Source organism: Bemisia tabaci, chromosome 10 (genome assembly GCF_918797505.1).
Source record: "Bemisia tabaci chromosome 10, PGI_BMITA_v3".
In the NCBI taxonomy this organism is placed as follows: Eukaryota; Metazoa; Arthropoda; class Insecta; order Hemiptera; family Aleyrodidae; genus Bemisia; species Bemisia tabaci.
The window spans coordinates 20,430,119-20,456,372 of NC_092802.1; the positions used below are offsets into that span (position 1 = coordinate 20,430,119).

Here is a 26,254-nt window from a genome sequence, read left to right on the forward strand (position 1 = left end):
AGACATTTTCTACGTAATTAAATCGTAAATTTTTATTTTTATTTTGTCTCGCTGTAGAAATCAAGGGGTACTACTTAAAGGATAGTTTACGAGAGAGAGCCAATGGAATCAATTTTAAACTTTTAAAGCTTATACTAACAATGATATAAGCTTTTAGGTTCCCAAATCGACCGTGTTCAGCGAAAAGGAACCAGGCCACATCAGCTTTTGCCAAATATACAAAGGCAAATTAATTTTTTACGAGAGAGGTAATGGAATTAACACTAAGCTTTTGGGGCTTAAGCTTAACTAAGATATAAGTTTTTAGATACCCAATTGGACCGCGTTTAGCAAAAAGGAACCAAGCCACATCAGCTATTGCCAAAATTAACGGGGGAATGAATTTTTTCACGAGCTAACTTTGGCGAAGATTCCTTGGAAACTTTTAAGGAATTTGCTTCGTACTATGCAGAAAATTCACTGAAATTTTAAAAAGAATTCGCACAACCGTTTTCATGTAAGCAGTTAAATATTATAAACAATTATCCAAATAAATTTGACAAGTGCTGATGTGGCTCGGTTCTATTCTGCATAGCGCTGCTCAAATCCTCCTCTCTGTGAGGATTGTTCTACCGTGCGCCGACCGGTTCTTGTCGGCCTACCCAATTCGAGCCGACGAGACTTACTTCAGACGGAGGAGGAAAAAAGTCACTCGTGCAAGTTGTTGCCGAAAAAAATAAATATATAAACTTCTTTTCCGACCGGAATCCACTTTCTTTCCTTTTCATCTCCCTGCGATCCTGGGTCCCTGCAATATTTCAATGATGAGAAGCGAAAAAGCTATATTTAAAGGCTACACTAGAAAAAAACACACTGGATCTATGGTCCAGACTCTTGAAAACATCGAAAAGAAAAAATACTCTTGATTCAATCGGATTTTTACCTAAATCAAGAACCAAGCCTCTTACTTTGAGCGGATTTTCTTTCGATTTAGGCTTAAATTTGACTGAATGAAGAGTATTTTTTCTTGTCAATGTTTTCAAGAGTCTAGATTCAATTTTTTTCCCCAGTGTATAGAAGCTATATTTCTCTACATATTAAACGCAATGATGACGAATTAGGCGCCGGCTAAATTACTACATCGGTGGTAAAACTACCAAACCAAGTGCCTCATTAACTGGGTTTAAAAATCTCCGATCTTGTTTAATTTCATAAGGTTGAACAAAAAAACAGCATTTCTTGAAATTTTCTCAGAATTTGCATCACACAGAGAAGAAAAATCACGGAAAGGTATAAGAATTGACATTGCACGGTTTCAAATTTAAAATATAAAGTACGACAGGAAATATGGCACGTCCAGATCGAGATGCAAGGTTTAGGAGTTTCACCGTCGATGTACTATTTAGGAGGTTGATTCCTTCGGGCATCGGTGCAAAACTTGCGAATCATACGTTGTTATACATGTTGTTGCAAAAATAGTGGATAGTATTTCACGTATGGAATATTATTTGACCCATTATCTGTCTATCTTGGCTTTAACCGGCCCTTCCGTAGATTCTGGAGGTAGACTTTTCGGTGATAATCGCAACTCAAAACCTACATTGCCCCGTCAGTCACATCATTATCGTGTTCGTAACTTGGCAACACTGCTTAAGGGGGTCAATTCTTTAAATGAGGTTTTGAAACTTTTGAGGACACCCATTTACATATCATGGACGTTTAACTTACATAAACTTTAACTTAATTTGACCAGAGGTAGGTGGGTTCTGAGGGTCACACATTGGCTGCTGCCGCCACTTTACCGTTACAAATAAAACAAAATCTCTAGAACCCTCTAAATTTATCAATTTATTTACTTTATTTGGTTAATTAACTTTTTTATATCTGTATATATAATGAATATAATCGATGTATACTATATTTGATGATTTCGCGGTTTTCAATTTTTCAGTCAAAAGACCTTCTTTGACGCTTTCATCAAAAAAAAATCGCGGGCGGTCTGCAAAAAAATTTAATCCTTTTAAAACGAACCGTGTGTGATCGTAGGTTGGCTAGCTCGCGGAGTGCACTGTTCGAAAATGGTGTCCACCGTGGAAGGTTTGACACCAAGAAAATACGACTTTTCAACGACTCATGCACCGTGGTATACGCGCAATGCATGAAGTATCCAGGAGACTTGTAAGGCGCTATACTATGCGTTGCGTGAACCGTGCTGTACGAGTATTGCATGAAGTATCCTACGGTCTTGTAAGGAGCTACTATGCGTTTTGCGCCGTGGGCGCCAGCCCCGCGCCGGCCGCTCTGTGTTAGACGCGATTATTCAAAATTGCGACGCTAGCAGTTTTCAAATTATGATATTGAAGTTTTCGTGCATTTTATTGGAATTATTGTAATTTCAAATCATATAATATTACATAGAACCCAACTTTTTTCTCCTCATTGACATATTTTTGTGAATAAGTTTAAATATGTAGACGCATGCAAATGAAACGAATTTTACTTGTAGGCTCCCTCGTTGCTCAGCGATTTAATGGAGTGATCGTTTGGACTTTACTTTGCTATTCGGCGCTACAATTTCTGGCTCAACTGCAAAAAATCTTGTGTGGGTAAGGAAACTAAGAGTATATACGTTGTTCCTAAACAAAGCCAGAGATTGTGGTTCCTAATTGCAGAATGAAGTTCATTTGATCGATAAACCCGTTCGAAGCGTATAGGGTATGGATTTGATCGACACAAATAGATCGAAAAGTAAAAACGTAACTTGGTCGACACCGATTCAATCAAAAACATTTTGAAAAACGGTAAGGACATAATTGACAGAAATCGGTCAACAAATAAAAACACGAACGGGTCGATCACGTTAATCACTGTTCACTTACTTCCAGCACAAAATATACTTTTTTTTTTAAACCAAAGCTCGCACAGGTGAAAATTAGCCTTCATATTTCTCCAAGTTAAAACGCTTGGCATGCTATAGAACAACCAAGATCAAAATTAGCATTCCTCTTATAAATACAAAATTTAATTCCAGCAGAGGTTTTACCTTCGCAGAAGACGGTCATTCCCTGTTCCCCAGTTAAATGTATCACAAAACACTTTAGAAGGGCTAAGAACCAAAACCAGATTGGACCGCGTTTAGCAGAAAGGAACCAAGGCACATCAACTATTGCCAGATTTAACTGGGAAGTTCAATTTTGTACAAGACAGCGTTTGTGCGGATTCCTTTGAAAATGTTAAGTAATTTGCTTCGTAATAAATGAAAAATTCACTGAAATTCGCACGAAAATTGGCGCACTGCCATTTTCTTGATTTAAGCTTAAATCTGATTGAATCAAGAGTATTTTTTCTTGTCGATGTTTTTAAGAGTCTGGACTCTAGATCCAACGTGTTCTTTTCCCAGTGAAGACGTCTGCATTTTCTCAAGCTTATCGGCCGTTTTGTACAGAAACCGTGATGAAAAATCTGTAATGACAACCTTTTTACTGCTGTGCTAAGCAAGAACGCCCCAAAAAATGCCCCAAGACGCTGCCAAATTTACATAGATGGTGTTGTATATATCGCAAGCAAAAAACGGAATCAGCAATTTTGTAAGATGCCTAGACAAAGTGTCATGCATTTTCATTCAGATTGAAAATCATTCTCTTCTGCTATTTTGGAATAATTATTTATTTCTCTCTATATACAAGAATTTTTCCCAATTTGCATCATTCTGAGGTTGGTGTAATTATATTCACCTCAGAAAAGAACCTCATTTCAAAAGATTCAGCATTTATATTAAAATGTAGTTTTCCTACAATTTCAGCCGCTGGACGTATATGAGGAGCATTTTGAAAAGGAAAATACCATGCGACAGTTCGTTGTTAGATGAATTCTCACTTTACAAAATTCAGAACAACGAAATTTAAAATTCAGAAAACAGATTGAAAAAACACAGAATGTAGACAACAAAATTGTCTATTTTCCTTGTATTTACTGTCCGGAACATAGACAGAAAATAGACGTTTTTTTATAATTTTCTTATTTCTTTTTGATACATCCATTTTCTTTCTATTTTATTTTTCTGTCTAGAAAATAGACACTTTCTAAATTAAAGCTAGACCGAAAATAGATCCCCATGCTACTTGGGAAAATAGATGTTTCATTTGAGGAAATTTGGCGACTACTAAATATTCGTACGACGTTTTCCGAGAGCACAACAGTATGTAGATCCGTGATTTTCTTCAACACGGCTCTCACGGCAGGCATCAGTGCCAGGCCGAAGGCGCTTGGCGTTCATGTGACTGATGAACGGTAACGCGTCGGCGGAGAAGCAAGGTGAAGCTGCTAAAACCGCGTATCTTCTAACATATTTTTCAGGGCACATGGGAGGTTCTTCCATCGGGGGGACGCGGCCGGAAGCGGTGGACCCCTGACGAGGAAATGAGAAGGTGAAACGGGAAAAAGGAAAAAGGCGAGCGGGGGAGAGATTGAAACGACAAGAACAGAGGGCGCGACAAATCGCCAGGAAAAAGGAATGATCATTGTTGATTACACGAGCGAGTTCACCCTGGCCGAGGGGCGCGGGAAGCGTACCAAAAGTCGGTTCTGAATACCGTTCGTTCAGTTCTAAATTGAAAAAAAGGAAGAAAGAAAAAAAGAAAAAAAACACCGGTGATGGCCAGTTTTTGTTCGCCTTGCATCTTGATGGTCGACTTACGAGAGTAAGGTAAGTAAGTTTTTACACTGGAAAAAAACACATTGGATCTTGAATCCAGACTCTTGAAAACATTTACAAGAAAAAATACTCTTGGTTCAATCAGATATTTGCTTCAATCAAAAGGAAATCCGCTCAAATTAAGAGGCTTGGTTCTTGATTTAAGCAAAAATCCGATTGAATCAAGAGTATGTTTTCTTGTCGATGTTTTTAAGAGTCTGGACTCTAGATCAAATGTGTTTTTTTTCCCAGTGTATTCGGCGAAAGTTTCTGAAATTTTTAGTTTTTAGCGTCGTAAAATCATAAAGAAAATCCAGAATGAGTTTCAAGAAATTCCATGCATTTGTTTAAAATTTCATGTATGAGACGTCAGCAAAGATTCTGAGCACGCATCTGGATGCTTGAAATTACCATACTAGTCAGTCGGGAACGCCACACTGGCACTGTGTCGCATAGTGTCAGCCGTATCGTGTTATTTACCATACCGGTATATTGGTAACTATGCTGCAGCTTCACTGTGTAAAAAATCAAGTAGACAGTATGGTAAATAACACCCAAACTCTGGTAAATCCCACCGATTATTTTTTTCAGTGAACAAATAATGGGGCTTAAAAAGCCCATATTTTGTTTCGAAACCGTATGAGCATTCAAACGTTGCCTCGTTTCTCTAGATAAAATATATTTTCAGAGAAAATCAAGAAAAGTTATCCATGTTCGCTCATTTAGAGTGAATGGATCTGCATTCAAGAAAGTACGAATTTCGAAGGTACAGATTTTCGGTGTTTCATTGGAAGCGATGGAACCAGTTCGTTCAGTTCTAAATTGAAAAAAAATAAAGAAAAAAAAGGAGAGAAAAACACCGGTGATGGCCAGTTTTTGTTTGCCTTGCATCTTGATAGTCGACTTGCTAGAGTAAGGTGAGTAAGTTTTCACACTGGAAAAAAAAACACATTGGATCTTGAATCCAGACTCTTGGAAACATTGACAAGAAAAAATACTCTTGATTCAATCAGATATAAGCTTAAATCAAAAGGAAATCCGCTCATATTAAGAGGCTTGGTTCTTGATTTAAGCAAAAATCCGATTGAATCAAGAGTATTTTTTCTTGCCGATGTTTTTACGAGTTTGGACTCTAGATCCAATGTGTTTTTTTCCAGTGCAAGAATTTTAAATACAACGACCGAAACTATAAAATTATTTTAAATACAATTGTCCGGATTTGTCGAAAGCAACAACCAGTGTCCGAAACTCACAGGCGCCAACGCGCCTAATAAATCGGTCATGGCGCCTAAAAAATGATGGCTTTGCGCCAACGTGGCCCCTAAAAATTGCCTTCCCCCCAAAAAATTCCTATTTTTTCTTTTTTGTGAATTCTCAAACTTTCCACCAAGTTACAGTTACTAGTTCTGTGACTAAAACATCTTGCGTCTAATTTTTACCATAGCGCCGAGATGTATAGGCAAGAAGTCAACCTGGCCCCTTAAAAATCTTCAATGGCCCCTAAAAATCGAGCTTGATGCGCCACAAGGCTCCTAAAACTCAAAGGCAAGTTTCGAGCACTGGCAACAACGCAGAGGGGTACCCTCGGTTGGTGTCATTCGTTGAGAAGTCGCAAGGTTTTGAAAAAATCGGGATCTGAGCAAATACCGGCCCCGGTGTAATGTCTTATGACGTCGATGCTGGGAGTAACAATGGTACTGACAAACGATCACTATGTGAATATACATTGTGCTGAGGCAGAATCTATTAGAACACGTCCTATTATATACTATACAGATTGTATAACGATGAATCTACATATATTTTAAATACAGCATTGCACCAAATATTGTACATACAGGGTTATTCAAAAGTCACGAACAAGTGGCCATGACTTTAGTTCTGATTATGATATCGACTTGCGGTTTACGACGTTTTTCCTTATATCGAAGGGAAAACTTTTGTAGGCACTTTTCAGTTTTTGATCCCCTATGGGGAAGGGTGGCGGGGGGCAACTCAAACATTTGAAATGGCCACCCCCCTCACGGCCAGTGGTGCGTGACTGTTGAATAACCCTGTATGCACACTTTTCTCATTTCGGGTGAGGGTACTCGGTATTGTCTTCTCATTCGAAGATGTAAAGAATTCGTCGTTTCTCTCACGAAAGAACGTACCTACATTCCGACGTTGCCAGATTTTTCCTCGGTAATTGCAATTTTCTAGGAAAATTTTGAGAATTTCTTCCTGAAAATTTCACTAATTTTTTTTCTGATCTCATTCGAAAATCAGACAAATTTTCGACGAAAATTGTGCAGGTTTACTGTGGTGGGAAATTGAATTGTTCGAGTCAATTTTGCAACCTTGGAGTGAAGTTACGTTCCTTCGTGCGGGGAACGACGAATTGAATAAACGTTATTAAGTACTTCATAAGAAAGGAAAAAAAAGCAAATACCGGGATAAGACTGAAACGCCACATCACAAGCGACATTCACATTGTACATGTCTTGCAAGAGCCATGTTCCTTTTTCGCGTCCCAGTCACTCTCCAAAAAATGAGGTGGGGGTGGATTTTGAACTGCAGTACCCCTGAGGACATGTTCCATCAACTCCACGTCGTTAGGTCGCGAGTATGTTATTCCTGCCGTTAATTGCGAGGAATTAACACCGCCACCTGGAAGACACCTCGCCGGGCACGGCAACATATCGCCCCTCCGCGGGGGGTGGGAAGGGCGGGGTCGGGCCGCCATTAATTTCGACGCGTCATCGGCACTCGTCATTCATCAATGCCAATTAGCCCGACGCCCGCACCTTGACTCTTTCCTCGATCCTCTTTCCACAACGATGCCGCGTCACGCCACGCAAAACACGAGCGCTCAAAAAAGTGTTGAAAACTTTTTCTACCACATGTACACTGGAAAAAAACACATTGGAACAGAGTCCAGACTCTTGAAAACATTGACAAGAAAAAGGACTCTTGATTCCATCAGATTTAAGCTTAAATCAAAAGGATATCCGCTAAAATTAAGAGGCTTGGTTCTTGTTTTAAGCTAGATTCTGATTGAATCGAGAGTATTTTTTCTTGTCGAAGTTTTTAAGAGTCTGGACTCTAGATCCAATGTGTTTTTTTCCAGTGTAGAAAAAGTGGTCTTTGATTTCAAGATCAATTTTTAGAGGCACTTTAAGTACTACGGGTTCAGAGATAACATTAACAACTATAATAACAGCCGTCAGTGTCCACCTTTTTGTTCAATTCGTTATTTTGTTCTTATTTTATTTTATTATCCGAAACATATTTCTGTTCTCATGTCTCGACGATGAATTAAAGTACGAAAAAGCTTGACAGAAAAGATACGTCCAGAACTTCAATTCCCAATACGACCTTTCAGGCTTCAAGAATCAAGTGTTGATAGCAGTGGGAATTACTATTGGTGTTGAGTATTATTTAGTTGAGAATTATTATAAGTTTTAATGTGCTTCTCTCATTGAGAAATATCTCCAAACCGCATTCAAATTAGATCCATAAAAGAAAAACCGGCATCAATGTATCCACCCGCTTACGCGACTCGTCGTTCGGGCCACCCTCAGATAGGATCGCGAGGCAAAGCGGCATACAGTGGATCGAGTTCATCGGAGAGGTCGGAAATGATATTTTTGACTAAAACTGCCAATTTTTATTTTTATTACGTCACATTTTAAATTGCAAGGAGTGCTCCTGGAAGAAAATTTTACGAGGAGACCAATGAAACCACTCTTGGGACCTCAAAGTTTTGTATAAACGGAGTTATAAGCCTTCAAAGTTTCCAAATTTTGTCCGACTTCTCTTGACTCGTTCCATTGTGCGGCGGGCGCCCTAATGGGAAACCAATCTTCAAAACGAGCGCAGGGGGTGAAAGGTGAAAGGCAGGGGAGCGCTAATTAAAATAAAGTTATTGAAAACACCGCACCCCTTGCCACTCGACAGGGGTGTAATCTCTGCCGGCGATCTTCGCTGTTTCGGTCCTCCGTTGATTGGCTGGTCAGTTCGTTGACCGAAAAGAAACGCGACGTAGTGAATTGCAAAAGAAGTTTCCGGGAGTAGAATGAGGATATCCTTTTCCTTAATGATTACTCTGTAATTTATCTAGTATCTATTCTTTGTAAAGGCTCTACTGCGAACCCAACCTTGTGATTGATTCGTCATTTAGCCGAGGTCACAATAAATTTTAGAGAAAAATAAAAAAAAATTGACGACAAACTATGCCACCTAGTTGTGGAATTTAGAAATACATCGTCGGGAATCCAAAGGGTTTTGAAAACTAAAGTTACGTTGGGCGTAGTAACAATATGTATAGCTACACTCGAGTGAGTAGATGGCTAGGCAAGGGCTGGATAGACGGGCGAGTGATGGAGAGAGAGAGGGAGGAAGGTGGGCGGGGGGTAGCGGGGAGCTTGGAGCTTTATTAAGCCCAGTAAATCCTCATTAGAGACTCAGTCGCGCGCACACCTCAACCGAATTCCCATTGCCGCGACGCCGACGGTTCTTTCGCGTGCTCCTCTGACTCCTTCCGTTGATGCCTCACGGGAGGAAAAAATGGGGTTTTAATTGGTTTACTGTCACCTGATGTGGTAAGGGATGTGAGGAAATAAACATACCCAGTTCAAAAACGGAAGATTGTTAGTTTCTTTCGCTCCTTGAAAAGACTTCCCTCCTTAAACTTCTTAAAAAATTCTGCCTAGAAAAAGCGTTCTACCATATAAATGTGTTTCTAGGTGATAGCTAAATACAGAGATGTCTGAGTGAAGATTGTTTCTGAGGAATTTTTGTACATAACTGTTAAATACTCAAAAATTGAAAACTAACCTATTATTGTTGTAAATTTTATTGTACATGTGTTTAAATTAATTGTTTTGAGGACAACACCTGACACATACCATAAGCAGTTTCAACAGCTTTTGAATGTACTTAATTGAAAAAATAAAATAAAAATAAAAATAAAAAGGAAAAGGAGGAAGAAGAAAAAAGTCAAACAGGAGAAGGAAAAAAAAAACAAATTCGAATGACACTGAGCGAAGTCTGGTTAAAACACCCACTTTAAAGAAAAATGGTTTGCACTTTGCAATTCGGAACAACCAAAATTTTTGGCTTAACTATAAAAAAACCTATGCGCATATGGTGAAACTAATAGTATACGTCTGCAATATTAAAAAAGTCTCTTGGATCCAGAGTACAAACTCGCACAAAAAATTTGACAAGGACATGTACTCTAGGTTCCATCGGATTTTGGCTTGATTTAAAGTGAAATCCGCTGAAATTAAGAGGAATGGCTCTCGATTCAAGCAAAAATCCGATTGAATCAAGGATATTTTTTCTCGTCAAATTTTTAACAGTCTGGTCTCCGGAACCAAGAGACTTTTTTTCAGTGTGTACTAAACTGCGGGCTGATTATTGAAATTGATAGACACAGCTATAGACAAAGAAGACACAAAGAATATGGAGGGATCCTACTAATGGCAGCAGGTGGTTGCAATAGACAATGGAGGTAGATAATAGACTAACTAACGGCGACCCACGAGACACCCTATAGTTGGTCCATCATTTTTTCCCCTAGTCTATAATAGCCACTCATTTCAACCAAAAGGATCGCTCCATTCTCCCTATGTCTTCTTTGTCTATCGTTTCGTCTATTAATCCGACCATTAGCGCACTGGTAAGGTTTGTTGACGGTGAAGTTTCGACACCCAGAAATAACGACTTTTCTAAGACTTGAGTGTGCACCGTCTGCACCGTGGTACACGCTCAATGCATGAAGTATCCTGCAGACTTGTAAGGCGCTACAACATGCGTTGCACGCACCGTGCTGTACGCGCAATACATGAAGTATCCTGCGATCTTGTAAGGCGCTACTATGCGGCTACTAAACTTGCGGCATCAGCGGTTTTCAACTTATGATTTTAAAGTTTTTATAAAGTTTGTTGGTCATTTTCCCCCCTAGTCTATAAGAACCACTCATTTCAAGCAAAAGGACCGCTCCATACTTCCATACTTATTTGTCCACCGCTTTGTTTATCAATATCAACAATCAGCCCGCTGAGCCGGAAATGGAGATGTTGCATGAGAGAGGAATTTGCGATTGGACCATTGATTCTAATGTAAAAGTTCGCGAGAAACACAATGGTGCCACTGGTTTTCTCTGAAATCAACTCCTAAGCTCAAAAAAAGCTCCCAAGTTGAGGCCAAAATGGAGGGGATATCCCACCCTACCCTGAGAGTCCACGTCTATATCAAGACAAACTCTCCATGCAATGATAGGGAGCAAATACATTGAAAGGGCTGCCACTTCATTTGGGGACTCTAAAACTAAAAACACGGCAACCCTGCTAATGTATTTGCTCCCTATCTTTGCATGGAGAGTTTGCCTTGATGTAGAGGTGGACTCTCAGGATAGCGTGGGATATCCCCTCCATTTTGGCTTCCACTTGAGAGCTTTTTTTGAGCTTTGGAGTTGATTTCAGAGAAAACCAGTGGCACCATCGTGTTTCTGTCGAACTTTTACAAAAGAATCAATGGTCAAATCGCAAATCCCTCACACATGCAACATCTCCATTCGCGAAATGCAGTCCAAAAATCCGGTTTGCCAACGCTGCGACACGTTACGGAGCGCAATCGTTCGAAAAAACGGGGGCTCACCGTAAGGCGGAAGGGGGGCACAGAACTTACACGCGGCGGCTTGCGGTAAGATGGGGAAGGGGGGGGCGGTTGCACCAAAGGAGCGATTTCCCGCTCGTTGGCGGTAATGGAGGAGTTATATGTTTCAATTTGAAGCTCGAATGAAATAATGCCCGATTTAGCTCCGCGCGCGCGGTTATATTTAAATCGCGAGGAAAAAATGTCCCCGCATCACGAGCGCCGACCCGCTCCGCGCTCTCTCACCTCTGACGGGGGTGTCGAGATTCGGTTTGACAGCCCCCGGGGTTGCCGCAAAAGTTCAGCAACAACGTCATCGACGTCACGTTTCATGCGATGGATTTGGATGGATGGACTTCACACCTAAAAAATGGATTTCTCGCCTAAATCTAAAGGTTGTATTCAAAGGAACGTTTTCATGATGTTCTTTAAACAACTTCTTTACTTAGGAGTAGAGAACCTATATAGGAAGAGTATGGAAAACTCGATGATTTATAACCCTATAATCAAAGGTATCACCATAGTATCTCCATTTCATGGTCATAGAATTGATCAAAAAAAAAAAAAAAAAAAAAAAAAGATTTAAAAGAATGTACCTGTTCTATTATTGTCCAACACTTTCCTGATTTTCGCATGGAATCAGAGGAAGTATCAGTGAAGTTATCGGTTAGAAATGCTCAAGATTCTCCGGATAAAAATGAAGGTTTCAAGGGGAAATGTGGCAACATTTAAACGTAGTTACGTTCTTTCGTGAGGGAAACGGCACATTCTAGCTTTCCGGGATCACAAATTCACCCACAGGGCAACATCCAGTAGGGTACGAGAGATTCAACCCCTCTGCATGGGAGTAGGTAAATGAAATGTCCCGATTTTTCCGCAACGCTTTGCTTTATAGTCTGTTTTTAAGGTAATGGATTCTGGTTGCGTGGGCGAGCTTTGAACCGAGAAGCAAAACTCGAGAAAAAGATTTTGGTCAAAGCGTAAGTTGCAGCACATATCGCATCGGCGAGCTGTTTTTGATGGTTCACGAAACGACGTTGTTAGACTTGAGGATTGTGAGCAATTGGACGATACTTTGCATTCGGGGAGTTATTCAAACGGAAGTTTCGGTAATAGGCCTGAATTGGCTTTTCACTGCTTTCACGGAATAGGGAAATTGCTCCAGCTGCGTTTAGGGTTAACATTACCATGCTCTCTTTGTACGATTGTGGAGCCGTTTTTGGAATGGCTACCAGTGGCGTGGCGTGCATTGCGATATATCGATTGTTATGCCATTTAAACCTATGGTAAAGAATCGATTATTAAGGTGTTCGCTGCGAACACCCTGTTTATCGATCCTTATCTATAGGTTTAAATAGCATAACAATCGATATATCGCAATTCACGCCACGCCACTAATGGCTACAGTGGCGAGGCGAGTGAATGATCGATCATCGATAGTTCCCCATTTGAAGTCGTGGTAAAGAATCGATTATCAAGGTGTTTGTTGCAAAAACTCAAGTGTCATGACTACGTGGAAAACATCGCATTAATACTAATTCCTTAGGTATGGAGTGAAGGTTGGTCAGTTCAGTTTCAGTTTCCCTTCAGTTTACAGGTTAGGCAACACGATCTCCCACGTGGTCGAATAATGGTATCTCTCTCACGTGTCATGACTACAAAGAAAATTGATCAATTGATGAGATGTATCAAGTCTTTTTCAACACCTTGACCAACGAATTAAAAGTAATGTACAGGGAAAGTTCCGTCAAAATATTCCTTAACCAATTGAAGATAAAACTAAAAAATAAAGCTTATTATAATCTAAAAGAATTTTTTGAGGAACCTGTATAATTTTATTTTGCTTAAATTGTTGTATAAATTGTAAATTTGACTTCTTCCAGAGCTTTTTACTATAGGCTGTATGCATCAATAAATTCTATCTATCTAGTCTCTTGAGTTGAGAATGACAGTAAAATACGTATGAGAGGTAGTGACGGTTTGGTAAAGTATATTCGACCCAAATTAATTTCTGAATCCCCTCAAGAAATCTCGGCGAATTAATGTATCGATGAGAAAGATCAAGTATCTTGAAAGTATTGCTTGGATGAAACAGTAAAATACGTATGGAAAGTGGCAATTATGTTTCAATAAAGGATATTGAACTTATGATGCTTTCTTAAATGCTTCTATTCCCTCAGGAAATCAGGGGAATAGAGAATTTGCAGGTGTCTGAAATTTGATGAATTTCGTATTTAAGTGGAAACTACTGAATGAACTGAACACGAGGATACCCTTGGTTCATGTATTATTGAACAGTTACAATACATTGTTTTGGCTAAATAAGTTTGAAACTGTTACCCAAAATGACACTGATAAACGCAAATGCATTTAAATAATCGAACAATCATTGAAGAAGATATGACAAAATGATCTAATCTGCTAAAATACGGGTATTTAAATGGGAAATACCGCTAGATGACGTCACTAGGTGGTGCATTTTCCTACTTGGACGAGTTTACGCTAAAAGGAACTACGTGCAAGTGGAAAAAAGGGATTTGATCATGGAAGCGGGATAAGAAACAATGTAAAAGTTGATATAGTTCCTTTTGAGAAAATGGAAAAGCGAGATTTTCAATTAAATCAAAAAGAACTGAGCGCTAACTCGTGAGCCGTGGGCATGTGACAAGAGCCTTGTGGACAGGGCTCATGAGTTAAATATCCCCGATCGTCCTTCTCGGTCCCGGTCGTCACCGCTGACGTCACTTGCGCTTTTAAAGTCCAATTCATTCTTATGGCCTTCAACTAACGAGCACACCCCATCTTCCCAGCGCTCAGCCGATAGGCAGCGCTTTTTGATTTCGACTTGCCTCTGAGTACTAGTATACTAGTGCTAATGCGTTTAAATGGCGCACCAGCTCATCGATGTGTAGGCTTTTTTTTTGGGGGGGGGGGGGTCCATTTTTAAAATAAATAAAGCTGTGAAAACTGTATTTTATGCTTTTAACGTAATGCGCAGGTAGTTTCGATCGTTTGTCTATAAGAAAATTTCTTAGCGGTAGAGTAATTCTTATCGAAATTGATCGTTGAACTCAAATGAAGCCTAAAAAAAACGCGCCTGATTAGCTCAACGGTGAGCTCATTTTCGGGAAACAAAAATACGCGTTTACGGTTTCCTTGGTAATCTTTGTTTGCTATCACCTGATGTTTTATTTCCATTTCCCAGCCAAGTCGACGGGGTTTCTACTTCCTTTCTTCACTAAATACATTGACTAACACCTGAGCGCTTTTCTAATACGACAGTATTAGAACTTTCCCGCTTGTTTTTATACTATTTCCCGTGTCAGGAAAAAATTATGAAAAATACTGTAAAACCAGCACTCTAAGCACCTTCAGATGAAGCAATGCAACATTTGCATGAAAATTATTCATTCTTCAAAGAGGCATTACCAAACGGATTTTCAACGACGTAATGAATCGTGCGTACGAGTTTCTGCTCGTCCGTCATCATTTTGTCGGCCTCGTGTGCAGGGTGAAGAAGTGACTTTCATCCCCGTGTCCGCGACCCGGCAGAAACAAAAGCTGTGTCAACTGCAGGGCTGAAAAAAGAGAAAAGCAGCGGTTAATTACAGTGTCCCGGTGGCTGCACCAAGCCTCCCTTGTTTTCGCGACTGTTTAATTACGACGCTGTAACGTCGTCAGAAATGAGACACCACGGCTCTAAACGTAAGGGCGGAAGGAATCGGCTCTATGTGTAGTCAACGTCAGTTTTTGTTTTGTTTTTTTTTTTGACCTGCGAGTGGTATATAGATCGAGGGCTGATAATCAGATCGACTAGATTATCGAATGATAAGACAAAATGGAAATTTCTCCCTCTTGAATTAAGCCTGTGAATACTTTGCTCGACACGACACATCGACATTGTATAAGTCGGTTTTTCTGGTTAGGATTTACGGGTTACGACCCACCTTAGGAGACCCTTTAAACCCAGAGTTAAGACGACTCAATTCTGGTTGATCATGGTGTCACAAAAGTGTGCACCCAAACGAACAATATTAAGGGATAAGGATAAGGAATCCCGCTAAGTCTGTCATCCAAAAACAACAACATCAGCGAGACTGATCAAAACCCAACCAAAGATTAACCAATTAAAATAAAATGAGATTGATTTGTGAATAATTTCTCAATCTGGTTTCATTTTGGTGCGTTGAAAATAACCATGTACTCTTAGTCAATCACAATTCGACGGTGTAAGTCGGCAATCACATAACTCGGTTTGCGACGTCGCAGACTTCCTGTCATAATTCATGTTTTAAACGGAAAACTTCTAAACGGCAATTCTTTAAAACTGCCGTGATTTGTTTACTCTGTGCGAAGAAAATTCTGCAAAAACTTCCAGAGATGATGTCAATTTGTTCTCCTTGAAAAAACATCATATAGAGGGTGATTTTCAGATACTGCAAACGAGATGTGTGATTGCGGACCTACGCCGTCGATATATTCTTAAATTACAGGATTTACAGCGCTGCGAAGTGGGATATGGCTTTCTCCTGATGAGTAGCAAGTTGGCCAGAAGCAAATTGTAATTCAGCTGTGAAAACTAGTGTCCGCAAGGGAAGACCATCTGAGTCACAGCGAGGGCCAGTGTTTCTGATACAATGGCAGACTCTTTTCCATACCTAGCTACTCTCACTTAAATCTACCGCATCATTTACATGATATTTACATGATAAGTATTGCCTTATCGAGAGCTTTATAATTCTCATGGCACTCATATCAGTCTATTGATGTCAGGCATGATTGGAGCTACACACTTAGGACAGGAGTGAATGATGGAACCGATTACACACATTCAATGGTTCATGAGTGTCAAATTATCTAATTAAAACTTAGATAGGAGGCGAAACAAATGTCATATTGCAGCAAGACACAAGGGGAGGCTAGCCAGAGTCACATGCTCATTAGAGCTTCACAGTTCTGTAAAACACAGCCGTAAAAACATTCGAGAGTTGCAAAATTTCCTTCGATAAAATGTTTAGTTTTAAGAAAAGTTATGAATATTTTTCCTTGAAATTTTTTTGAGCTTTAGGTGGAATTACGAACCAAATTAACTGAAAAATTGGAAAGAAAATATCCACAAGTTTACAAGGAAATTCGGATTTTATCAAAGTAAATTTGGCAACGCCTGAAGGTTCACACGGCGTTTTTCCTTGGCACGGCTGAGTAGGAAATATCAAAAATCATTAATAAAACAGGATCTTAAGTTTGAAAGGCCTTATTAGGGTACATGGCTTTATTTGGAGCACCTACCTTAATTCTTTACCCGTGCGTGGAAGGCTTTTCAACACGGAAAAAGTTCAATTTGGCGATGCGAGAGCGTCCGCTGTTTTTCTCTGTCGGTATTTAATTTCCCACTTTTTCCTCCGACTTTGAAAATCACTCGGGTTTACGCCCTTGGGGCACGGTGCACGAGCTCTCACACACCCTCCGAGGTCACACCCCCGATGTCTCACACACGCCCAAGGGCTGCTTTTTAATTACAAAGCTATCCTTGACTCAAGCTCCCTACATTTTCCCTCCATCGCGCACTGGAAAAAAATTCTTGGCGTTTTTACCGAGGTCCGTTGGTACCTTTACCATCTCACTTTCTTACCAATTAATGGTAATTTTACCAAAACAGACTGGTAAGCTTACCTAAAAACCGGTATTTTTACTGTTTTTTCAGGTAAGAATACCGCTTTTATTGGTGACCAATTCCCGGTAACTTTGCCATTTTATCTCGGTAATTCTACCACAGTCGATAAAAAATATTGGCGTTTTTACCAAGGTCCAGTAAAATTACCGAGAAAGTTCAATAATTTTATAAATGGTAATTTTACCAAGAAAAATGTGGGATCAAATAGAACCCTGAATTCTTGGTAATTTTACCCTTCTCTTAGTAAATACACCGAGTTTTTTTTTTCAGTGCGGTCGAGATTAGTCAAAATCTGTTTAAATGATCACGACACGGTCCCTCCTTCTTGCTCGGCAGGTTTACAGGTGAATCTACAATAATATTTGGACTATTTCTATAAAACGGAACTGAGCGCCATCGGGGGAGCAACGGAGAGGGGGGTTCGGATTGGCGGATGTTGCGAACCGCGATGCTCGTTCCGTCCTATACACGCAATGCTTTTCCATGACGCTTAGTGCCAATTGATGGAACGCGCTATCTGGGATTCTAAAATCCTCAAAAGGAACACTGGAAAAAAAACACATTGGATCTAGAGTCCAGACTCTTAAAAACATCGGCAAGAAAAAGTACTCTTGATTCAGTCAGAATCTAGCATAAATCAAGAACCAAGCCTCCTAATTTGAGCTGATTTTGTTTTGATTTAAGCAAAAATCCGATTGAATCAAGAGTATTTTCTCTTGTCAATGTTTTCAAGAGTCTGGACTCTCGATCCACTGTGTTTTTTTTCCAGAGAACTCAATTTGGCGCTTGGTTCCGTTCCACAGATATACGTCCATTTTTGACGTTGGACTACGTATTTCTCACCTGCAGTGTGAGCGCCATGCTTCCATTTCCTATTTTTTTCGAATGTAAAGGTTTGAACTTTCTCTCTTTAAGTAATGTGTCAGTTGCGCTCACTGGAAAAAACACATTGGATCTAGAGTCGAGACTCTTAAAAACATTGACAAGAAAAAATACTCCTGATTCAATCGGATTTTTGCTTGAATCAAAACGAAATCCGCTTAAATTAAGAGGCTTAATTCTTGAATTAAGCTAGATTCTGATTGAATTAAGCTAGATTCTGATTGAATCAAGAGTACTTTTTCTTGTCGATGCTTTTAAGAGTCTGGACTCTAGATCTAATGTCTTTTTTATCCAGTGCTGGTCACAGAATCGTGTTTTGATGCTTAACTCTTGTACTGCTGCGCTAAGGAAGAACGCCGTATGAACATTCGAGAGTTGCCAAAATGTCCTTCGATAAAATGTTCATCTTTCGGGAAAGTTATGAATATTATCTCTCGAAATTTTTAGGACTTTTCGGTGGAATTGCGAGCAAAATTATCTGAAAAATTGGAAAACAAATATTCTTAATTTTATCAGGAAATTCATTTTGTATCAAAGGAAATTTGGCAACGCCTGAGAGCTCATACGGCATTCTTCCTCGGCACGGTAGTGTAGATAAGCTAAAAAGGATGAGATCCATCCAAACCGCAACTATCTACGTTCAATATTAACAGAGAGATCGCCCTTCGAAAAGTCGGGTTTTAAAGGCGTCATCTACCGCCACCCTTGGTTTCTTCTATACCTTGCTTTCATCAATCGGGGAAACACACATTTGCACCAGTTACTCACCGTGAAACTCGGATGAAAGTTGGGTGGAAGAAACCAAGGGTGTCACAACCACGGTGGTGGATGACGTCAAAAACTGGACTTTTCAAATGACGATGTCTCGATTAGTATTCAAGATAGAAATAAGTTGGACCGAGTTTAACAGAAAGGAACCAAGCCACATCAGCTATTGCCAAGTTTAACTGTGCAATTAATTTTTTACGAGAGAACGTTTGTTCGGATTTCTTTGAAAATTTTAAGGAATTTGCTTCCTACTATGGAGAATTTTCACTGAAATTTGCACGAAAATCCGCACGACCGTTTTCATGTAAAAAATTAAATTGCCCAATTAAATTTGGCAATAGCTGATGTGGCTTGGTTCCTTTCTGTTTAACGCGGTCCAGTTGCTGTTCAGACAGATCCACTTATTTTCAGCTAACCTACGAGACTCAAACATCAAAACAAGATTCTGTTACCAGCGAAACTGGCCCATTCAGAGGTCATTCCTTTTATTGACCATTTTAAGATACCAGAGAATGATGACGACAACTATAACGATTAGCATAATGCACCATGGTTATTACGAGCAGACGCCACAATCAACTCCTGGAGATCTTTCATGAAACAGTTGGAGGGAGAACGTCTGGAATATTTTTGAAAGAGCTAATTATACCGGAATTAGATACTTAAAGCTCCACAGCGGAGATATGTAATAATACAACAAAGGAGAAACAAATCTGTCAAGTGCATTTTGGCACAAACACATACGTTGTTCCATTGAAAATCCAACGATGGAAAAGATTATTTTTTGTTTAAAACACCCTTTACAATGGAGATGTTGCATAAGTGAGGAATTTGCGATTTCACTGTTGATTTTTATGTAAAAGTTCGCGAGAAACACGATGTTGCCACTGGTTTCCTCTAAAATCAACTCCCAAGCTCAAAAAAAGCTCTCAAGTTGAGGCCAAAATGGAGGTGATATCCCACCCTACCCCGAGAGTCCACCTCTACATCAAAACGAACTCTCCATGCAAAGATAGGGAGCAAATACATTGACAGGGCTGCCACTTTCTTTGGGGACTCAAAAATTGAAAACACGGTATCACTGCTAATGTACTTGCTCCCTATCTTTGCATGGAGAGTTCGTTTTGATGTAGAGGTGGACTCTCAAGATAGCGTGGGATATCCCCTCCATTTTGGCCTCAACTTGAGAGCTTTTTTTGAGCTTGGGGAGTTGATTTCAGAAAAAAACCAGTGGCACCCATCGTGTTTCTTGCTAAATTTTACATGAGAATCAACGGTCAAATCGCAAATTCCTCCCACCTGCAACATCTCCATTATGCCTTATTCGGTAGGGAGTTCCAATCACAGAAATAGGAAACAAATCTGACTTTAGCTTAGACACTTAGCAGCCTAAACTTCCATAAAAATTGAGTAGTGCCTAATTTTTAGGATACGGCGAAGAGAGTCACACTTCATCTTCCCGAATGAATACGAAATTTAATTCTTACTAATTTCTTCGACAATTTTCTGAGTCTTTTTGAACACTTGAAAGGCTACATGATGAAGATTTATGACTTGAGCCGTTATCAGCTCAGCAACGAATGAGATGATGATCGCGATACGCATCTGTTCCCGAGTTGTATTTAAGTCATCGCCTCTGTCAGGTCCATCCCATCATGAATAGTTTATGAATGTCATGAAGCAGGAAATTGAAAGTCGTGAAAGCCCTCTAAAATTTTCAAAAGTCTTGAGAAAAGTTTCGAGCCCCTGTGAAAAATTTTCAGTGCAAATCATTTTTCGGTACACAAGTGTTGGCCAATCGTGGGAACATCAACTTGCTTCGACGATTAGAATGTCTCTTTGAGCTGCTAGAAATTTTGTTGGTTCTCATCATTTCACCATCGCGAATTGTACGTATATTCCCATTCGGTTTAAGTCGGATCATAAAAAATCCGCCATAATTTTTCACTTTGCATACCTGTCACAAGTACTTGAACTTACCTACAATTTGCTCGCAGTGAAATTTTAAATCGTTTTTTGGACACAATTTTAGCACATAGGAATTGAATTTCGTTGTAAAAATGACAAACACACGTTATTAAAGCAGAAAAGAGAAATATTATTCGTTCCCACAGTGGCCCCCTCTTTTAAAGATTCCAATATGTCGGATAGCCATTCGAATCACCACTCACCAACCAACTCTCACGAGACGGAGTTCCGAACGCATTCGTGGTACCTGAGATTCTACGAAACTAGCCTCCACCTCGCGAAGATCCCTGAGGAAGATCGCCCTTCCGCGTGGGGCCTGGTTAAAAGGTACGGCAATTAAGACGCAGAATGCCGCCGCGGAATCGTACGCGGCGGACGATCCGAGCGAGCGAGGCGTCGAGTAAATTTCCGCTCCGCCGTGCCCGGCAAAACTAAGCAGCGGAATCGCCTCCAAAATTCCGCCGCGTCCGTCGGGAGTTTCGTCTCAGTATCCGACGGGAGCTAGTGCAGGTGCTTTGTGACAGTGTGCTATGCTACAATGAACAGAAATCGATTACTTTTGGGGAGCCTCTTGCTCGAGGAGATAGAGCAAGAGGAATTAGTTCAATTTTCATACATACAGAACTTATTTGGAAAGCGGCCTGAGAAAGAGTTGTTCAGGAGGCGAAGACGGGAAGGAGCTTTCACCACTTTAATCAAGCGGCACCTCATGGACAATGACACACTCTTCAAAGAGTTTTTTAGATTGACCCGGGAGGAATTTGAAGAAGTCTTTAAAACAGTAGGACCATCGTTAGAACGCCCAGGCAATAACAGGCGCGTGCTGCCAATAACAGGGAGGGAAAAGCTGTGTATTACACAGAGGTAAGTAAAGAAAATTGCACTTATTGAATTCAGATGTTTAAATTCTAAATACAGATAAATGTCTAGTACAAGTCAGCAATAATGTAATCATCCGCATCATTGTGGCGTTGGTTTGGGGGAGTGATGGACGCACTTGAGGTGTACGGCGATCGTAGATGTGAATTGAAGACCGGCTGTTCCTGCAGTGCTTGATACTCGAGGTTAAAGACAATATCAGAAACGCATCTTTTTGCTTCGAGCTGCAAGCGGGGAGGTAAATTCTTCACTGAGGCGCTGATTCCTTCAAAAAATTTATCTATAGGATGGGTGCCTGTTGATGGCTCAGGTTTATTACACAAATTTTTCATTGTGTCAAGCCGCTCTTTCGACTGTTTTTGAAATTCAGCGATCGCTCGGTCACGGGGTGCTAATAGTCCGGTAAAGAAGCTGATGGACCCGGAACAAATTGCAACAAAAGGTTTCTATACATCGATGGACGCAGAAAAATCAGCTGAATCTGAATTCGTCCAGCTCACCGCGCTAAGTCGTGTTCTTAAACCCAAAAACCCCTAAAAACCCCCCAAAAATTGAAAAATTTTAAACTTCCTGTAAAAACTTTAAAATTGCACCAAAATGGCATATGGATACATCAATGAATGCAGAAGAAGCCGCAGAATCCAAACTTAAGTGACTCACAGCGCGTGGCTTAAAATTTCACCCCCAAAACCCCCCAAAATAGCCCCAAAGTTAAGAATGCTTTTAAAATTTTTTGAAATTATTGCTCTCGAGCTTCATTGGCTGGATTTATTGCAGTGAGCTATCAAAAATATAGGTTAGGTTGTCACGTCGACCGAATCGGAAGTGTGCTCCCGTGCTCCCGGAATTTTAAAGATTTTAAAGTATTTTTACGAAAGTTTCAAGTGAAATTTATTACAGGGAAGTGCTCGTGATATCGAATTTCGGAATAATGATACTAATACGCGCCGGATCTCGGTGAAACGAAAGAAAATAACAAATAAAGTGCTCCTATACTAGTGTCCTGATTTCTAGAATGTTCGGTGATAATCGTGATAACAATCAGCTGTGATCAGATAACCTTGATCTTGACGGCCCGTGTCGCGTCGCGCTTCGGCTTCTTCCGAGACGACTCGGATCCTGATATCGAATCTCGCCGCAAGAATTCTAGCCGACCTATCGACCTATCGACCTATCGATCTAGTCACCGAGCGTGTTTGTAAACATTATCAGTCAATCCGAAATGGATAAGAACGAATTAGCAAAATTTTTCGAGCAAATGCGAATTGACCTCAGAAACGATCTTAAAACTGAAATAGAACAACAAACTAATGTGTTAAAAAATGCGATCACTGAGATTCGCGAACAGCAAGACAAACAATATCAAGACCTGAAATCTGAGAATGAAAACCTGAAAATTGCCCTGGAAAAACAAAAGGAAATCGTGAGTGCAATGAACCGCTTAAATAATGTAGTCATATATGGTATCCCAGAAAATACCAGAGAAGACAGAGATACCTTGGTGAACAAAATCAAGATTGCATTTACAGAAAATCTAAAAATCGTAATAAACAACTCAGACATTAACTGGGTGCGCCGCCTGGGCAAGCCGCACAAAAATCCCCGGCCTATCCTACTTTCGCTAACAACTAACCTAAAGAAATGGCAAATTTTGGAAAGTGGCCCTAAGTTGAAAGGCTCTGACTTATACTTGTCAGATGACCTATCTCCCGAAGAAAGACAGAAGCGCAAATACCTAAATGATGTGCGAAAATTAGAAATAAGTAAAGGCGCTAAATGTCAATGGAAAAGCGGCAAGCTAATTATCAATGGTGAACTTAAATCCTTTGATGACCTAAAAAAGAAATACGGTGATCACGTCCCGGCCATACCCACGGAGGAACACCAAGATAACAACCATGTACCAGAGAACGGAGAATCCATGAGGAAGCGAAAACGAGAAGAAAAAAAGCCCCCTAAAACAGCTACCAAGTCAAAAGCCAACCACATCCGATGCAACCTGGACAACTTTTTTCGCCCCAGAGCAGACTCCCTACCTGCAACACCCTCCTCCGACAGTGCCTTCATCACCGAGAAGCAGAGTAATGCACACCGCCCCAACGAATCAGAGGATAACTCAAGCAAGCAAGTCTGACAACAACGAAACCCCTGGCAGCCTGAAAATACTTCATTGGAATTGCAAAGGATGGTCAAACCTGACCAACCTCCCTCATGAAGATCTACAAATAATCCTAAGTCACGATGTAATCACTCTAAATGAAACATGGCTCACACAAGAGGTAAAAAATCAAACCTTTCATAATTTTAAAATAATATTCAGCAATGCAATTAAAGAAAAGTCAAGAGGAAGAGCATCAGGCGGCATTGCAATTATGATAAAAAATTCTCTTTTATCAAAAATGAAACAGATCCATACCCTAGACATATCAGACATGTGGATATTTGTTGAGTTACAAGGTCAATTTAGTAATCTTATAATTGGTGCAATTTATATAAATTCATCCCGGGACAGTTATGTGAGTGTCGAACTATTAGAAGCAACTATGAACGATATAATGGAACGATCCCCAGACTCTCACATCATTGCCCTTGGAGATTTCAATGCCTGGGTAGGTAACCTAAATCAGTTAAATTATACCGATGAGGAACTTCTTGCTGGAACTAAATTAACTGTGAATAGAGAGACAACAGATGGAAAAATAAATAAGCGAGGAAAGCTAATTACAGCAACTATGGAATCAGCAAACATGCTGTTGATGAATGGTAGAACGATCTCAGATTCCCCTGCTCAGTATACATTTGTAGGTAACCCAGGAAAAAGTATCATTGACCTGGCGTGGATTAGTGTAAAATCTGCAGAATTTATAAATGACTTTAAAGTGATTCCTAACTTCCCTGTATCAGATCATTTCCCATGCAGCCTAACATTGATGTCAAATCTAGTTTCACTTGCAGATAATAATGGTTAAGCCCCGTATCGGGAAAAGAAGTCACAATATTTAAATGGAATAATGACCTTTCTAAAAACTTTAACTCACGACTCGCCAGCTCACTGGCAGAGACAGAGGAAAAAGAAAACCGTGAAATAGATGATTACAATATTCTGCTTACAGCCATAAAAAAATCTGCCAGTGAAACAGGTCTTAGCCACACTGTAAAAAGAAAAATAAGTTCCAATATGCACAGAAATAACTGGTTTGACCAAGAATGCAGAATTCAAAAACGTAAAGTTAAAAAAGCAGCTAGACAGGCTAGGAGAGAAAAATTCTCAAATAACAGCTGCAAAAATCTCCTTTTTGAAAAAGAAATGTACTCGAGCCTAATAAAAAGGAAAAAGAAGGCCAACGCAAATGAAATCCAAAACGCAGTGGCTAATACCAAGAACCCCTCTGAGTTCTGGAAAACCATTAAAAAACTAAGGTGCAACAAAACACAAAAGAGTTCCGTAGATACCCAAACCTGGGAAAAATACTTGGAAAATTTTTATGAAACCATCCCTGAAGCAGATACTGTCTTTCAAGATGCTAGACACCCAGTTCTGGATAGGAAAATTGAAACTAAAGAATTAAACTCTGTATTGGATAGCTTAAAAAATAACAAAACCCCGGGAACAGACAGCATTCCTTATGAATTTTATAAAAACTTGAATGGAAAAGGGAAATCCGCTCTCCTGCGAATACTAAACAATGTAATGGAAAAAGGAGAAATCCCAAAAAAGTGGGGTGAAATTAAATTATCCATGTTATACAAAAAAGGTGACCCAAACGACCCCGACAATTATAGAGGTATTGCACTTATCAACTCATTAGCCAAAATTCTCACCTATTTAGTCACTAAAAGAGTCACTAAATTCATTGAAATTAATAATTTGCTACCTGAAAACCAGGCTGGCTTTAGAGAGAAGAGAGGCTGCAATGACAACATTTTTGTGTTAAATTCCATCATCCAGTTTCAGAAACTGAAAAAACAAAAAGCCTACTTGATTTTTGTAGATTTCAAAAAAGCATTTGATTCGGTTAACCACCAGAAATTGTGGATAAAACTTTATAATTTAGGAGTAACTGCGAACTTAATAAAAATAGTGCAAAATCTGTACAAAATCGCCAATGTTATGGTAGACGTAAATGGCATGCTAAGCAAACCTGTTAAAGTCAGCAAGGGAGTTTTACAAGGTGACCCCTTTAGCGCCTTAGCTTTCATTCTTTTTATTAGCGACATCGAAACAGTGCTTAGGAAGCATGTACGTGGTATAAATGTAACGATAAGTACTGATATATTACTCCTTGCCTATGCAGACGACCTAGTTATTTTGGCCGAGTCCCCAATCGACGCCCAAAGAAAATTAAATTACCTAGAAAAATACTGTTTAGAAAATGACCTCATAGTAAACGTCTCTAAAACAAAAATACTACCCTGTCACTGTGGCAGAAAACCAGGTAAACTCCCACGCTTCAAATATGGAGGCGAAGAAATTGAAGTTGTAAAACACTACGTGTACTTAGGTGTCAAATTTACAAGCAGCGGACTATTTGCAATGCAAGCTGATGACGCAATATCCCGCACAGCTATAGCCGGAAGTTCCGTGATACAAATACTACAAAAAGCGAAAAATAACTCTTTCAAATCCGTATTAAAATTATGGGACTCGGTCACACTAGCAACTCTACTATATGCGGCAGAAATTTGGGCTCTCAGGTATTGTGATATGCTTGAGTCTGCTCAAAGCAGATTTTTCAAATCCGTTTTTCGATGGCAAAGATGCACACCCC

At 39.8% G+C, this 26,254-nt stretch overlaps 1 protein-coding gene across 3 annotated transcripts in view; it reads left to right on the top strand.

Moving 5' to 3' along the window:
- The window catches only part of LOC109036906 (uncharacterized), a 359,096-nt gene that overhangs the window by 269,983 nt on the left and 62,859 nt on the right, over positions 1 to 26,254 (top strand). Inside the window, exon 1 of one of the 3 annotated variants that reach the window (XM_019051327.2) lies at positions 19,720 to 21,470. The exons of the other annotated variants lie outside the window; for them this stretch is intronic. Within the exon in view, the coding sequence (XP_018906872.2) occupies positions 21,145 to 21,470 (326 nt within the window). The 5' untranslated portion in view covers positions 19,720 to 21,144. Of the gene's footprint in view, positions 1 to 19,719; positions 21,471 to 26,254 lie in introns of those variants that run through there. 3 annotated transcript variants of the gene reach the window in all.